Raw genomic sequence first — 18,656 nt, 5'->3', positions numbered from 1 at the left:
CTCCTATGTACAAGAATATAACTACTATAATACTGCCCCCTATGTACAAGAATATAACTACTATACTACTGCCCCCTATGTACAAGAATATAGCTACAATAATACTGTGCCCTAGGTACAAGAATATAACTAGTATAATACTGCCCCCTATGTACAAGAATATAACTACTATAATACTGCCCCCTATGTACAAGAATATAACTACTATAATACTGCCCCTTATGTACAAGAATATAACTACTATACTACTGCCCCCTATGTACAAGAATATAACTACTATAATGCTGCCCCCTATGTACAAGAATATAACTACAATAATACTGCTCCTATGTACAAGAATATAACTACTATAATACTGCTTCCTATGTACAGGAATATAACTACTATAATACTGCCCCCTATGTACAGGAATAGAACTACTATAATACGGCCCTCTATGTACAAGAATATAACTACTATAATACTGCCCCCTATGTACAAGAATATAACTACTATAATACTGCCCCCTATGTACAAGAATATAACTACTATACTACTACCCCCTATGTACAAGAATATAACTACAATAATACTGTGCCCTAGGTACAAGAATATAACTAGTATAATACTGCCCCCTATGTACAAGAATATAACTACTATATTACTGCCCCCTATGTACAAGAATATAACTACTATAATACTGCCCCCTATGTACAAGAATATAACTACTATAATGCTGCCCCCTATGTACAAGAATATAACTACAATAATACTGCTCCTATGTACAAGAATATAACTACTATAATACTGCCCCCTATGTACAAGAATATAACTAGTATACTACTGCCCCCTATGTACAAGAATATAACTACTATAATACTGCCCCCTATGTACAAGAATATAACTACTATAACACTACCACCTATGTACACGAATATAACTACTATAATTTTACCGCAATGTACAAGAATACAACTACTATAATACTGCCCCTATGTACAAGAATATAACTACTATAATACTGCCCCTATGTACAAGAATATATCTAGTATAATACTGCCCCCTATGTACAAGAATAAACCTACTATAATACTGCTCCCTATGTACAAGAATATAACTACTATAATACTGTCCCCTATGTACAAGAATATTACTACTATAATACTGCCCCTATGTACAAAAATAAAACTACTATAATACTGCCCCTATGTACAAGAATATATCTAGTATAATACTGCCTCCTATGTACAAGAATATAACTACTATAATAATGCCATGTATGTACAAGACTATAACTACTATAATACTGCCCCTATGTACAAGAATATAGCTACTATAATACTGCCTCCTCTGTACAAGAATATAACTACTATAATACTGCCCCTTATGTACAAGGATATAACTACTATACTACTGCCCTCTATGTACAAGAATATAACTACTATAATACTGCTCCCTATGTACAGGAATATAACTACTATAATACTGCCCCCTATGTACAAGAATATAACTGCTAAAATACTGTCCCCTATGTACAAAAATATAACTACTATACTACTGCCCCCTATGTACAAGAATATAACTACTATACTACTGCCCCCTATTTCAAAGGATATAACTACTATACTACTGCCCCCTATGTACAAGAATATAACTACTATAATACTGCCCTCTATGTACAAGAATAGAACTACTATAATACTGCCCTCTATGTACAAGAATATAACTACTATAATACTGCCTCCTATGTACAAGAATATAACTACTATAATACTGCTTCCTATGTACAGAAATATAACTACTATAATACTGCCCCCTATGTACAGGAATAGAACTACTATAATACTGCCCCCTATGTACAAGAATATAACAACTATACTACTGCCCCCTATGCACAAGAATATAACTACAATAATACTGTGCCCTAGGTACAAGAATATAACTAGTATAATACTGCCCCCTATGTACAAGAATATATCTACTATAATACTGCCCCCTATGTACAAGAATATAACTACTATAATACTGCCCCCTATGTACAAGAATATAACTACTATAATGCTGCCCCCTATGTACAAGAATATAACTACAATAATACTGCTCCTATGTACAAGAATATAACTACTATAATACTGCCCCCTATGTACAAGAATATAACTACTATACTACTGCCCCCTATGTACAAGAATATAACTACAATAATACTGTGCCCTAGGTACAAGAATATAACTAGTATAATACTGCCCCCTATGTACAAGAATATAACTACTATAATACTGCCCCCTATGTACAAGAATATAACTACTATACTACTGCCCCCTATGTACAAGAATATAACTACTATACTACTGCCCCCTATTTCAAAGGATATAACTACTATACTACTGCCCCCTATGTACAAGAATATAACTACTATAATACTGCCCTCTATGTACAAGAATAGAACTACTATAATACTGCCCTCTATGTACAAGAATATAACTACTATAATACTGCCTCCTATGTACAAGAATATAACTACTATAATACTGCTTCCTATGTACAGGAATATAACTACTATAATACTGCGTCCTATGTACAGGAATAGAACTACTATAATACGGCCCTCTATGTACAAGAATATAACTACTATAATACTGCCCCCTATGTACAAGAATATAACTGCTATAATACTGCCCCCTATGTACAAGAATATAACAACTATACTACTGCCCCCTATGTACAAGAATATAACTACAATAATACTGTGCCCTAGGTACAAGAATATAACTAGTATAATACTGCCCCCTATGTACAAGAATATAACTACTATAATACTGCCCCCTATGTACAAGAATATAACTACTATAATACTGCCCCCTATGTACAAGAATATAACTACTATAATGCTGCCCCCTATGTACAAGAATATAACTACAATAATACTGCTCCTATGTACAAGAATATAACTACTATAATACTGCCCCCTATGTACAAGAATATAACTACTATACTACTGCCCCCTATGTACAAGAATATAAATACAATAATACTGTGCCCTAGGTACAAGAATATAACTAGTATAATACTGCCCCCTATATACAAGAATATAACTACTATAATACTGCCCCCTATGTACAAGAATATAACTACTATAATACTGCCCCTTATGTACAAGAATATAACTACTATACTACTGCCCCCTATGTACAAGAATATAACTACTATAATGCTGCCCCCTATGTACAAGCATATAACTACAATAATACTGCTCCTATGTACAAGAATATAACTACTATAATACTGCTTCCTATGTACAGGAATATAACTACTATAATACTGCCCCCTATGTACAGGAATAGAACTACTATAATACGGCCCTCTATGTACAAGAATATAACTACTATAATACTGCCCCCTATGTACAAGAATATAACTACTATAATACTGCCCCCTATGTACAAGAATATAACTACTATACTACTACCCCCTATGTACAAGAATATAACTACAATAATACTGTGCCCTAGGTACAAGAATATAACTAGTATAATACTGCCCCCTATGTACAAGAATATAACTACTATATTACTGCCCCCTATGTACAAGAATATAACTACTATAATACTGCCCCCTATGTACAAGAATATAACTACTATAATGCTGCCCCCTATGTACAAGAATATAACTACAATAATACTGCTCCTATGTACAAGAATATAACTACTATAATACTGCCCCCTATGTACAAGAATATAACTACTATACTACTGCCCCCTATGTACAAGAATATAACTACTATAATACTGCCCCCTATGTACAAGAATATAACTACTATAACACTGCCACCTATGTACACGAATATAACTACTATAATTTTACCGCAATGTACAAGAATACAACTACTATAATACTGCCCCTATGTACAAGAATATAACTACTATAATACTGCCCCTATGTACAAGAATATATCTAGTATAATACTGCCCCCTATGTACAAGAATAAACCTACTATAATACTGCTCCCTATGTACAAGAATATAACTACTATAATACTGTCCCCTATGTACAAGAATATTACTACTATAATACTGCCCCTATGTACAAAAATATAACTACTATAATACTGCCCCTATGTACAAGAATATATCTAGTATAATACTGCCTCCTATGTACAAGAATATAACTACTATAATAATGCCATGTATGTACAAGACTATAACTACTATAATACTGCCCCTATGTACAAGAATATAGCTACTATAATACTGCCTCCTCTGTACAAGAATATAACTACTATAATACTGCCCCTATGTACAAGAATAAAACTACTATAATACTGCCCCCTATGTACAAGAATATAGCTACTATAATACTGCCTCCTCTGTACAAGAATATAACTACTATAATACTGCCCCCTATGTACAAGAATATAACTACTATAATACTGCCCCCTATGTAAAAAGAAAATAACTACTATAATACTGCCTCCTATGTACAAGAATATAACTACTATAATACTGCACCCTATGTACAAGAATATATCTACTATAATACTGCCCCCATGTACAAGAATATAACTACTATAATACTACCTCCTATGTACAAGAATATAACTACTATAATACTGCTCCCTATGTACAAGAATATAACTACTATAATACTGCCCCCTATGTACAAGAATATAACTACTATATTACTGCGCCTATGTACAAGAATATAACTACTATAATACTGCTCCTATGTACAAGAATATAACTACTATAATACTGTCCCCTATATACAAGAATATAACTACTATAATACTGCCTCCTATGTACAAGAATATAACTACTATAATACTGCCTCCTATGTACAAGAATATAACTACTATAATACTGCCCCCTATGTACAAGAATATAACTACTATAATACTGCCTCCTATGTACAAGAATATAACTACTATAATACTGCCTCCTGTGTACAAGAATATAACTACTATAATACTGCTCCTATGTACAAGAATATAACTACTATAATACTGCCCCCCTATGTACAAGAATATAACTACTATAATACTGCCCCCCTATGTACAAGAATATAACTACTATAATACTGCCCCCCTATGTACACATAGTAAACTTATACTAAGGTCCACTATGACAGGAATCTTGATATGGATATGAAGGGGATTAGGTTTGTACTTTTTACATCTCTCACTCCTGCACTGGGCGACGACCCCTGAGGCCACACAGTAGAGCGCAACTGATGACGTTCTACTTTTTGAGGATTGTCCTTGAATTATTATAGACTTTTTGTGACAGGCTTTGCTGTGTACGAGTCACATGTAAATAATTGTGGTAACGTTCTGCCCACATTATTTAGCTGAGTGCCTAGGACCTGCCACGTGCAGAGTGCCAGCGAGAAAGATCTGATGGAAAATTCATGAAAAATTAGTAGCGCCGGCAGCGACACCTCCGAAACTACTTTGCCTCCCACAGAGTGGAAACACATTACACACTACTGCTCTCTGCTATGAAAGTTCTATCAGCAGCTATTAAGCATTCACGTCCTTGTCATATTTCCCCTAGAAATAGTCACGCCGTCAGATGATTCAAGGTCCTACCTCAAGATTACAATGAGTGATACAGAAACAGATAATGAGATGGGCTCATTCTAAGAACGGCTTTCATGCGAACACCAGAAAGCAGCTAAAGCGAAGATCCTGTGTCATAGCTGCACAGAGTATTTCAGGAGCAAAATGGGATGTGATGTTAATGACAAAATATGGATAATATATAGAGAGAAGGGGGATTCTGCTCAATTTACGAGATGTCCCTCTAGTTGTCAGGAGTGTTAAAGGTTATTAACACAACCGCCATGTCCACTCACAGTCCATCCGCCGGGGTTCCATCTGAATCACAGAAAACTAGATCCTGATGAAACTCCAAGCAGAACCATAAACTTTCATTAGTCAAACAGAGACCAACAAGGTCTCCATTTGAGCAGCTTGGTGTGAATGACCCCCTATCTGCACACGTTTTTTCCTTTCTGTTATCACCTGTCCAAAACATATCTGCAAGTAAAGGCCCATTTAGATACAACGATTATCGCTCGCAATTCGCTAAAAAGCCGTCTTTTGAGCGATAATCGTTGTGTGTAAATGTTCGCCCATCGTTCAGATTCCGTTAAGCCGTCGCTAATCGTTACGACGATGAGCCTCATCAGGGATTCACAGTGGGATACAGCTGATACTATTGTTTCAGCTGTATCCCGTTGCTGATAACAGGCTCAGTATGAAGAACACAGCGGTCCAGTTCTGTTCTCCATACCTGGCACGGAGCGCCCGGCTGTATACCAGCCGATCTCCGTGCAGAAAACATCTGGATGCAGAAGACAAGCGGGGACACCGCGCTTGTCTTCTGCATCCTCCGCTCCTAGCGCCCAGCTGTATAACAGCCGGGCGCTCTGTGCAGAAAACATCTGGATGCAGAAGACAAGCAGGGACACCGCGCTTGTCTTCTGCAGCCTCCGCTCCAAGCGCTCCACTGTATAACAGCCAGGTGCTGGAGCAGGGGAACAGCTGTATGCAGAAGATAAGCGGGGACACCCCGCTCGTCTTCTGCATCCTCCGCTGACAGTGCAAGGTGATCGCTCATCTTGAGCGATCATCTTGCTCTGTAAATGACACAACGATTATCGCTCAAAAGTTACTTGAGCGACATCTTTTAAGCGATTATCATTGTGTCTAAATCGGCCTTAAGTATTGATTCATTTCAGTCTTGCCTTCATCCTCTTCTTCTGTCGGATGACCACATTGCAGCGGATATCAAAATTATTAAACAACTCTTACAAATTGTGTTTGCCAAATTGGCAAACTTTACAAAACAAACAAGAACAATTTAAATAGTTCAACATAATCTAACAAGTGGTTTCTCTAAATTCACCACAGAGCACAACTTTTAATGACTACTGTTGGCTCATGATTATTCAACACCCTGAAGAGAATTACTATTGAGAGCACACAATCTGACTCAAGCACACCTGATGCAACTAACCAAGGGCTTCAATACTTACATCAGGTGTGCTTGAGATAAAACACATCAGAAAGCTGGACTGATGAGGGCTTTGATGACTGTGATGTTTGATTGCATATAAGAAATATAGCAAGTCAAGAGAGTGCTCTGAAAAGGTAAGAAAAGAGATCACTGCATTGCACAAACCATGAAAAATATACAAAAATATAGAAAAAGAGCACTAAATATTCCTAGAGATACAACAGGCCACTTGGGTGATTTTTTGAATGCATTCGTTATGTAGGTACCCCCAGTATATATAAGTGAGCTAGTTTTACCTTAGATAGTTATTGATTTTTATCTGAATCTCCAAGCCTCTTTTTCCTCGTATGGTCATGTGATCCGAGTTCTGAGCAGCTCAGATTTTCTTAGGTTTATGCATTCTTTTTCTTGTCAATTTCTCAGTCTTTGTCATGCTATTACATGGATCTACCACAGAAACTGCCTAGAGTGGGACACAGACACTCCTATCACAGTTACTGATGATGATCACACAGCTCCTGTACTCAGTTGTACTAGAGGAGATCACAGCTCATCTTTCTGACTGTATAATTATGGACTAGAACTTATTTAGGTGAACATACATGGTAATGATAATTAAACTGTCCACCCCTGTGGGCAAATATGGTATAGCCTTAATTAAGGCTGGGCTGATGCATCATGGGATTGATCGAAAGCGAAAGTTTAAAAAAAATATCACCCTCCAGATGGTGCCTGACAAGCATCAGACAGGCATGGAAGTGGTTGCAATACACAGGGGAGACCTCAAGAGTGTGACAGGCAATCAGGTGAGGGGGCAGGCATGGAAAAATGTGTTTTCGCCGGAGTGGCACTTTAAAGGAACATTGACTACACTACCTGGATGTGGCAGAAAAAGAAAGCTTTCATTGGCTGGCACCAGATGCCTGAGGAGGCAGGTGGCCATAAATCCTCAAGTTCATGCATGAATTGTGAATTTTGTTTTTCTGTTCCGTTGTAGAAACAGGAAAAAAGTAATTAAAGCTGTGATGGATCTATCTAATGACAAACACCAATGGTGCCCTATGGAATCCAGTGACGTATAATGGGATCAGTTGGGTTCTGCCATGTTGTTTGTCACTTAACTGTAAAAAAAATAGCTCTGCATTCCATCAAATGTTAAAGAATCTGCAATGGAGGCTCTTGATGGAATCATCTTTTGCTTCCTTGGGTCCTCCTCAGTGCTGCTGCTAATCTGTGCTGCTTTAGAGGCTCTGGACAGAATCCGTCTTCTTTCCCCTCTGGCAGCCAACAATAAAAATCATTATTCCTTCTTCTGTGGAAGAAGGCTTCTCAGCTTTATTGTCATGTTAATACAGGTACACGGGTCCTTCCGGACAGGAAGGGCAGAAGTCTATTACTATTGGCTACTCTACAGTGATCAGAGGATCACTATGCAGAGACCTGGGGAGAGTAACAGAGCACATGTGTCCTCCCTTCACTATGATTATCGGTACAAGTGCATGTTACTATCTACTAAACACCTGGTGGCACCAGACTATGTGAGTAAAGGTATGAATTTCACTCTTTTTATTTAAGGGGTGTAGCAGAATAGAGGTCTAGCCCTTATCCATAGGATAGTAACATAGTAACATAGTTCATTAGGCCGAATGAAGACAATGTCCATCTAGTCCAGCCTGTCTATCCTCCTATGTTGATCCAGAGGAAGGCAAAGGAACCCCAAGAGCAGAAGCCAATTAGCCCTTTTGGGGAAAAAATTCCTTCCCGACTCCCTAATAGCAATCAGACTGTTCCCTGAATCAACCCCTAATAGTTCCTACCTGCCTGTATACCCGGATTAACAATTAACCTAAGATTTATAACCTGTAATATCCTTCCTCTCCAGAAAGACATCAAGTCCCCTTTTAAACTCCTCTATGGATCTTGTCATCACCACTTCCTCAGGCAGAGAGTTCCACAGTCTAACTGCTCTTATAGTAAAGAACCCCTTTCTATGTTGGTGATGAAACCTGCTTTCCTCTAAACGTAACGGATGCCCTCTTGTTGCCGTCGTAGTCCTGGGTGTAAACAGATGGATGATAAAAGTCTGATCAGTGGCGGTCGTAGCGCTGAGAGCTGCTTAGGTAATGCTGGAGTAGGGGTTTATACATTTTACAAGTTGCTACAATTTGCTCAATATCTGCAATCATAGATAACCAAGCGTTCATTCACATCAGCATCGGAGGTTTCATTTTGAACAGAGTGGCTGTACATCTCCCTATGTGGACAGAGAGATGTACAACCAGCCTATGAAGAACAAATGATCATTTTAGCAATCATTCATCCCCATAAGCGGATTCTCGTCAAAGAAAATAAACGAGCATCGACTAGCATGCACGTCAATCAGTACTCATTAGATCGGGCGATGGTTCGAACTGTGAAAAGGGACCTTAAATTCCTCTATAAATCTGAATCTCTCACTCGCGTCTGCAAGACTCTTCTTGAGCTGCACCAGTTCTCTGTAATGCGCTACCGCTGACAATCAGGTTAAAAGGGAACCTGTTCCGTCCCCACAGCACCATAAACCAAGTTGTAGTGCTGTTAGGGAACATGACAGGGAATCGGGTGATGTATTTTGTTATACTCACCCGCTCCAACGATCCAGCGCTGTCTCTCTCTGAAGAGTGTGTGGCACACAGGAAGCCGTCTCTTTTCAGAGTCACATGTACGTGCTCTACCATACAAGTCTATGTGAAAGTGTGCGCGCGGGACTCTAAAAAGTCCGATTTTCTAGTCCCTTCATCACTGAACACTGTGACATCAGCGGCAAAGGATTCCTTCATCCCTTCGGGGAGTCCCCTCATCACTGGACACCCTGCCGCTGCTGTCACAGTGTTCAGTGATGAGGGGACTCCCCACGAGGATGGAGGAATCCCCTGCCACGGCTGTCACAGCAGCTGCAAAGGATCACAATGTTCTCACTAGGTTTCCAATATATTAACCCCTTAGTAACCAGCAATACACCTTTTCACAGCGGTCACTAATGGGCTTTAAACCTGCACATACATCTTTTTATGGCGGTGGCTTGGTTGACTACTGACAGCCAGGCTCTTGCTCTAAAAGTCAGGAACGGAGAATCCTCGGATCCTGGCAGATTAACCACTTCCATGCCACAATCAATAGCAACTGCAGCATGTAAGCAGATAACAGGAAGGGGGGGGGGGGGGGGCGGCTGTGTCACCCATCGGCATGCCGCATTGCGATTGTAAGTTACCAATGGGTTCCCATGGCAGCAAGAAGCTTGACAAAGACCTTCATGTCTGCCATGTAACTCAGACTATTAGGCCCGGCCTCCTGCTGAGTCTAATAGACTTAGTAGAAAGCATTACATAAGTAAATGTGCTTTTGCAAGAAACTATTATTCTGATTTCCACGATTCAGCGAGAATCTGAATGATAATCGTTCAGTGTAAACGCATTCACCGACAGAACGACAAACGAGAAGTCTTTCACTTCTTGTTCACCATTCAGCTTCTGCATACAGAAAACGGAACTATGTATCATTCCATGTTCACTTATGAATGACTACCTGCTTACTGTTAATGGAGGAGGGGAGGCTGGAACAATCCCTAATCTTCTCCCCTCCATTCATTCCTGAAGGGGACTTGATGATACAAACAGTGTCAAAAAAGTTCAGTAAAGTTTAATTCAAAGAAAAAAAAACCCTGTATAAACTTGTTATCGCAGTAATCGCGTTGATCCAGGTAAAAAAAAAAGTTATCTTTTTTTTTTTCTTATAGAACAGTGAACGCTGTAAAAATGAAACCCAAAAACAATGGCAAAATTTCTGCCTTTCCCCTGCAAAAAAATGTAATTAAAGTTATACAACACATTATATGTACCCTAAAGTGGTGCCACTAAAATATACAACTCGTCCTAAAAAGTCTTCTTACGGCTAGGCCAACGAATTATGGCTCTTGCAAGTGACAACAAATGCATTAAAAAAAGACAGAAAATTGATATTTACTTGTCCTCAGACCTGGCGATCCAGCAATGCAGGCCTACAATTTGCCTGGTCTTTGTTGACAGAAGTCAAGTGACTGCTGTCTGCCAATCAGAGGTCACCTCGTCGGCCGTTCTTCTGGCATTACTGCTTTCATTCTGGGCACCAGGATTTCAAAACTTCAGAATCTGATTGGTAAGCAGTGGTCACCTGACTTCAGCTGTCAGAGATCGGGCGGATCGTGGAGCTGCAATGCTGGATCACCGGGACTGAGGTCGGGTATGTGTATTGTTTTAACTCATTTGGCTCTAATTTAAAACATTTGATTTGTAGCCGGATAACTCCTTTGATTATCAACAGATTTTGAAAGGAATCTGGTTTCTGCAAGACAATGCCACTCCTCAGAAGACGGACATACGCCCCAGGAATCAGCAGACCTTCATTCTGCAGTGCTGAAGCACATGGTCTGCTTACCTCCTGATCTGCCAATTTTGTTATATATCCTTTTGAATGCTTGTCTTTGATTTAGGAAAATAAAAGGGTTTTTCCAGGACTAAAGATACTCGTGACATATCCTCAAAACAGGTCAAAAATTTTAGATTGGTTGGGATCCGCAGCTCAGAAGCCTCAACAACCAGACAATTCAGGGGGCAATGATACTCCAGCAAGTGCTATGGCCTCTTCTTTGGCAAGTGACATCATGTTCTTCGGTCACATGGGCCGAGAGCAGTGCAGACCCATTCAAGTGAATTAGATTGAGCAGCTATACCAGGCACCACTGCTATGGCCACTTCAGACAGCTGACTGGTGGTTGTACCAAGTGTAGGACCCCCACAGATCTCTTATTGCTGACTTACCCGGAGGATAGATCATTAAATATCCTATTCCCATAAAATCCCGTATATTATGTAAGTTTTTTTTCACTTTAAGGCCTCTTTCACACGGGCTACAAAATCATTGCTACAAAACGCATGTATATGGAGCCCATGGTTTCCAATGCGTTGTTTCACATGATTAGATGTCTTGTAGCCTGAAGGAACCCTTCATTGGAAACCATGGGCTTCACATACATGCAGTCTCTGATTGGCTGCAGTCACAACAAAGCCCAGGACCGCAGCAGACTGCAGCGCTTGGGGCGGGATAAATATCTCTCTGTTGATTATTTTATTGCAGGAGTCCTATTGGAAAATTAGTTGTCCAGTAACCAGATAACCCATTTAATTTAATTTATTTAGACTTGGTTCAGTTATTTGGAATTTATCTCATACATGTGGCTTTAATCCTGACAGGACTCCTAGGGAAGACAGTGAGAGTCCTGATTACCCCACCCATACAGGCTGATTGACAGCTTTCCCTATATCAATGTGTGTACAGAGAAGACTGTCAATCACTGTGTGGGCAGGGTAATCCGGACTCTTGTTATCTCTCCTAGGAGTCCTAACGGGATTTGCCCTGCTAGTTACTCAGAAATCCTGTTCCAAATCATCTAAAACCCATATGACACAAAGCCAAGCTTCTCTCCCATTAACATATTCTGCTAGCAGATGGGGCAGCATAAAATCACTGACAGTTACGCTTTAGGGGTTGTCTGGTTACCGGACAACATTCCACTTATAGATCCAACTGCGCTAAAATAACAAAAATGGGCTATACCTACCCCTCCTCTGCTGAAGTGATCCAATGATGCAGGCCCACTGTGGTCCCAGTGTTTGTTGTGGCAGATGATGTCACCAGAAATCACTTGACCACCACAGCCAATCAAAGGCTGCAGGGTCACCATTCCAAACTCCTGGCATCATGGCGCTCACAGAGCGCTGATGCCAGGAGAACAGGTGGTGAACTGATTAGCTGCAGTGGTCAGGTGACTTCCAGTGACATCATCTTCCACAACAAACACTGGGACCACAGCGGGCTGCAGCTCTTAACCACAGTGGCAGAGGACATGTAAGTACAGCTTATTTTAGCACAGTTGGCACTATAGGGGAAATGGTGTCCGGTAGCTGGACAACCCCTTTAAGACGCTCTTTATGTGCACAGCTGTGAAACCCACATTTGATTAAGACGCATTAAGTACCTCAGGGGTTAAATGTAGGAGTCCACTGCATACAATGATGTTTCCATAGAAACCGCAAGAACATAGAACTTTGGAGTATCAAGCTTAAATGTTTTATAAGCAAAATACTTCTACATGTGGACAACAACATCCAAGTAAATTACAAGAAATGCTCAGAACTGCCATCGTTACCGGGGTGACCAGCGTTCAAGATGGAAGGTCACCTACCCTTAGGGATAATGATTAATCACAGGTGACTACCTGCAAGACTCACTGGGGGATGGGCACAAAGCTAAACTAAAGCACACTGGATAGGAAAACTGAAACATGCAAAGAGAAAAAAGTTGCCTTGTTTTTCCCAGCAACCAGAGAGCGGTTCACGGTGGAAGACGAAAATTTGGAGAAAATAACACAAAAGTAACATTGCGAACATATTGATACATATAGATACACTTGTCACCCAAAAATCTACAAAGACAAATAAAAACAGATACAATGCAAATACGGCAATATTTTCTACTGTACAGTCTGCGCCAATTTTCTGAGCCTGCCCTCCCCCCATCTTCCTCCCAGAGATGTCTTATGAAGACCCAAATCCTTCAGCAGCGATCCAGCTGCCTCCCTGGCTTCGCCCATCAGCCCTGTGGCTATTCTCTATCTCTGAGCTCTGCGACATAAGTGGAGGAAAGACGCTTCCTCTCCATCACCCGATGCTCTCACAATGAGATCTGATTTCATTATGGCTCAGAGGCGGCAGGAAGCTTTGTGCTTCCAGACATCAAACCGCCAATAAATCAGCCACTAAAGATGATATTGTGCAACAATATGCAGATAAAGAGGCAGACAGGAGAAAAGATGCAGCACTGAGCAGGAAGATCTAGCAAGAAGGGTCCTGTCATGAGGTAACGTATAAGTACAATGATTCACTATCTACATCATCAATACTACTATTAAACATTATCACCTACACAATGACCACTACTGCTACCACCATTATCATCTACACCATGACCACTACTACCATTATCACCTACACAATTATCATCTATACCATGGCCACGACTGCTACCATTAGCACCTACACAATGACCACTACTACTGCCACCATTAAAATCTACACCATGGCCATGACTGCTACCATTATCACCTACACAATGACCACTACTACTGCCACCATTATCATCTACACCATGACCACTATTACCATTATCACCTACACAATGACCACTACTACTGCCACCATTAAAATTTACACCATGACCACGACTGCTACCATTATCACCTACACAATGACCACTACTTCTACTACCACCATTATCACTACTACTACCATTATCACCTACACAACGACCACTACTCCTACTATTTTCACCTACACAACGACCACTACTACTACCATTATCACTTAGATAATGACCACTGCTACTACCATTATCACCTACAGCTTCTCTCCCACTATCATATCCTGCTAGCAGATGGAGCAGCAAAAATCACCTGACAGGTTTACTTTAAAAGGGTTGTCTGGTTACCGCACAACATTCCCCTTATATATCCAACTGTACTAAAATAACACGAGGAGCTTACTATGGGAAAGCACTGGGTAAAGGCTCAGTCACCGGCTCTTCCAGGGGTTTGGCACCTCATTACAGACAGATCCCATATCGGCTCAAAGTCTGGAAAACTTTATTCAACGGGAAACGCACTCTTGGCAGTCAGTCTGTATTTCCCGATGCTGTTCTTTCATGACGGATGGCGCAGGCATTCGGTCAACCACAGAATTAGCCTCACTCAGTAGTTTCTCACTTTTGGCTACAATTGGGTCAGCAAGAATGTCACATTAACAACACAGTGACCAATCACTGGCCTCATCGGGGATACTTACCCACAACTTGCCACTGGTCCTAATAGTCAAAGGTTTTAATAGACTCCTATTTAAGCCATGCCCCATTCTAACCCTGATGCAAACATTTCTGCAATACCCCTTTCTACAATGCTGCACCTCTACCCACATCCATGAAATAACAGAGCCAACAGAAAGCAAAGTGTTATTCCACCTGCTAATGAAACAATGTAACTCAACTAGAATGTATACCGTATTTATTCCAGGAGCCTCCATAGATCATAGCTTCAGACACTGATAAAATCTCATCAGAATAACACCCCTATCTGGGAGGGACATATAAAAATTACTCATTATGAATAAGTCATAAATAGAATGACAGAACTACAGTAAAGACTGACACTAAGAGAGTAAAAGGAGAGCGGGAGCAAGGTGAGATGTAACCAGTGCTTGCCTTATGTTAGATATCACTCTATGGAGAATTCTCTTTAGCGACACCCTGCCATCATAAGAAAAAATTATATATATATTATATATTTGTACGGATAGGTTGTCTTCTTGCATTCTGCATGGGCTAACAACATACCCACATCAGAACAGCTCAGTGAATAATTACTGTACCAGAACCAAGCTCATAACAAGAATACAGCACCGGAACCAAACTAACATAAAATACAACACCCTAAGGCCTCCTGTCCACAGGCAATATTTCATTGTGTTATCCGTGGTGATAGCTCATAACAAAAATGCAGCACAAGCTCAGTATATAAAAATACAGCATCAGAATCAGGCTCCTAACATAACTGTGGCACAAGACTCAAGCTCAAAAACATAAATACAGCACCAGGCCCAAGCTCATAACATAGATACAGCACCAGACCGAAGCTCATAACATAGATACAGCACCAGAACCAAGCTTATAACATAGATACAGCACCAGAACCAAGGTCATAACATAGATACAGCACCAGAAGTAAGTGACTGGGTTGCAGAAGTGTTGATGGTCTGAGGAGCTGTTGTCAGCCTATCAGAGGGCAAGAGACAGAACCAGGAGGAAGAGCATTCATGTGGCTCCACAAGACGCTGCTGCACGGAGGAAGAACATCATCCTGCCAGGCGGACCTAAGGGGGTGATCGCTCCCAGCCTACAGTAGTATGACGCCCCCATTACAAGCTGGTATACGGTGTCCTGTGCAACTGAACAAGTCGCTCATATGGAAGGCTTGTCAAGGACATAATACAGACTTATATGCTACACAAGGTATATGGAAGCACAGTGACAACCTCTAGGTGCTCTAACGCCTTCCATTAGTGGTCGTCACCCATATCCTGTAGCTTGTGTAGCCGTCCAAGATCATTTAGAAATGCTAGAAGATATAATCAGACTTCACACAAGAGACGACTATAAGGGGAAGTGTACGCTAAATGGGACGTGTAATAATCAGATTCTATAATGTAACATATAGGAAACCCAACACTCAGAGATATTTGGTGGTGGAGTTGCGATATCTCCCCTGACTCAATTCACGAGAAGTGATGCATCTTCAAGGTTTGGAGACACCATGCAGAAAACGTTAGTCACCACCATCCCTCGCTCAGAGGATCTGCCTCAGTACAACCACAAGGAGTTCCCAGCAATACCTTCATTACTAGGATGGTTAATTAACGAGGCACTGACAACATTGTGACCTCACAGCATCACCTGGCGGAGCCGTCCCCGTCTAACCACATCCTACAACTTTCATTTTACTTCTGACTAATCCATTGTTTGCTGCCATAGGTAGGAGAATACAGCGAGTAATCCAGCCTCTATTCATGACTTAAAGGGTATGACCAAACTTCCAGTACATGATACACGTCATCTAAAACTATCCTACATGTACAGAAGATCAGGGCTGACACAGACTGTAATACAGGATAAGTAATATGAAGTACACCAGCAGAACAGTGAGTGCAGCTCTGGAGTATAATATACTGTAGGATGTAACTTAGGATCAACACAGGATAAGTAACTCCAACAGTAGCATAGTGAGTGCAGCTCTGCAGTATAATACAGGATGTAATTCAGGATCAGTACAGGGTGAGTAATGTATGTACACAGTGACTCCACCAGCAGAATAGTGAGTGCAGCTCTGGAGAATAATACAGGATATAACTCAGGATCAGTACAGAATAAGTAATGTATGTACACAGTGACTCCGCCAGCAGAATAGTTAGTGCAGCTCTGCGGTATAATACAGGATGTAACTCAGGATCAGTACAGAATAAGTAATGTATGTACACAGTGACTCCACCAGCAGAATAGTGAGTGCAGCTCTGGAGAATAATAAAGGATGTAACTCAGGATCAGTACAGAATAAGTAATGTATGTACACAGTGACTCCACCAGCAGAATAGTGAGTACAGCTCTGGAGTATAATACAGGGTGTAACACAGGATCAGTCAAGGATAAGTAATGTGACTTGGGATAAGTTTAAAAACATCCTAATAACCTCATGTGAGCAGTTCATACCCTTTAAAAATAAAAGAGCTACAAGTAGAAGGAAACCAATGTGGCTTGACAAAACTGTAAGGGGGGCAATAAGCAAAAAAAGAAAGCATTTAAATTATTAAAACAAGAAGGCAGTGAAGGAGCGCTAAAATCATACAGGGAAAAAACAAATTATGTGAGGAAAACATCAAAACTGCCAAAGAGGAGGCAGAAAGACTGATTGCCAAAGAGAGCAATAATAACCCTAAGCTATTCTTCAATTATATAAACGATAAAAGGATTTGCACTGAGAGCACTGGCCCTTTAACAAATAATGCAGGCAAATCAATTAAATAGTTTTTTCTCAAGTGTATTCACAAAGGAAAAAGAAATGTCATATGAGATGCAGGGGGTTAAAACGAACCCCATGCAAAATATCACCTGCCTAACTCAGAAGGAAGTGCAGAGCCGGTTTAAAAAGATTAAAATTGACAAATCGCCGGGCCCAGATGGAAAACACCCAGGGGGTCTAAAAGCTAAGTGACGTGATATTCAGACTTCCATTTCTTATATTTAGGGACACTATTGAGACCGGGGTTTTACCACTGGATTGGCGTATTGCCAATGTGGTTCCAATATACAAAAAGGGGTCTATAAGAGAGCCTGGTAACTACAGGCCGGTAAGTCTCACTTCAATAATTGGAAAAATATTCAAGGGGTTTCTGAGAGATGCCATCCTGGAATATCTTAAGGAGAACAACGGAATAACTCCTCACCAGCATGGATTCATGGGGGGTCAATCATGTCAGACCAATTTGATCAGCTTCTACAAAGAAGCTCCAGGCTGGACCTGGGAGAGTCTATTGATCTCATGTATCTGGATTTTTCTAAAGCATTTGACGCTGTGCCGCATAATAAGTTGATATATAAAATGAGACAGCTCGGATTGGGCGAAAACGTGTGTATCTGGGTAAAGAACTGGCTCGGAGATAAAAAGCAGAGGGTGGTAATAAATGGTTCATACTCTGATTGGGCCACGGTCACTAGTGGGGTGCCACAGGGCTCAGTACTGGGCCCATTCTGTTTAATATATTTATCAATGACCTGATAGAGGGGCTGCACAGCAAAATATCAATATTTGCGGACGATACGAAATTATACAAGATAATTAATACAACAGAGGACAATGTGCGGCTACAAATGGACCTGGATAAGCTGGGAGCTTGGGCAGAAAAATGGCAAATAAACTTAAATGTTGATAAATGTAAGGTTATGCACATGGGCAGGAGAAACGGATGTCACCAATATACACTAAATGGG

The 18,656-nt window shown here is 40.4% G+C and overlaps 1 protein-coding gene across 3 annotated transcripts in view; it reads right to left on the bottom strand.

Moving 5' to 3' along the window:
• Positions 1 to 18,656, bottom strand: part of UBASH3B (ubiquitin associated and SH3 domain containing B) — a 136,582-nt gene that overhangs the window by 62,926 nt on the left and 55,000 nt on the right. Inside the window, exon 1 of one of the 3 annotated variants that reach the window (XM_066606680.1) lies at positions 7,015 to 7,031. The exons of the other annotated variants lie outside the window; for them this stretch is intronic. Within the exon in view, the coding sequence (XP_066462777.1) occupies positions 7,015 to 7,016 (2 nt within the window). The 5' untranslated portion in view covers positions 7,017 to 7,031. Of the gene's footprint in view, positions 1 to 7,014; positions 7,032 to 18,656 lie in introns of those variants that run through there. 3 annotated transcript variants of the gene reach the window in all.

This window comes from Eleutherodactylus coqui, chromosome 6 (assembly GCF_035609145.1).
Source record: "Eleutherodactylus coqui strain aEleCoq1 chromosome 6, aEleCoq1.hap1, whole genome shotgun sequence".
NCBI classification, from domain to species: domain Eukaryota; kingdom Metazoa; phylum Chordata; class Amphibia; order Anura; family Eleutherodactylidae; genus Eleutherodactylus; species Eleutherodactylus coqui.
Note: the sequence above shows the minus strand (reverse complement) of the source record. Positions and strands in the feature narration are given on the sequence as shown.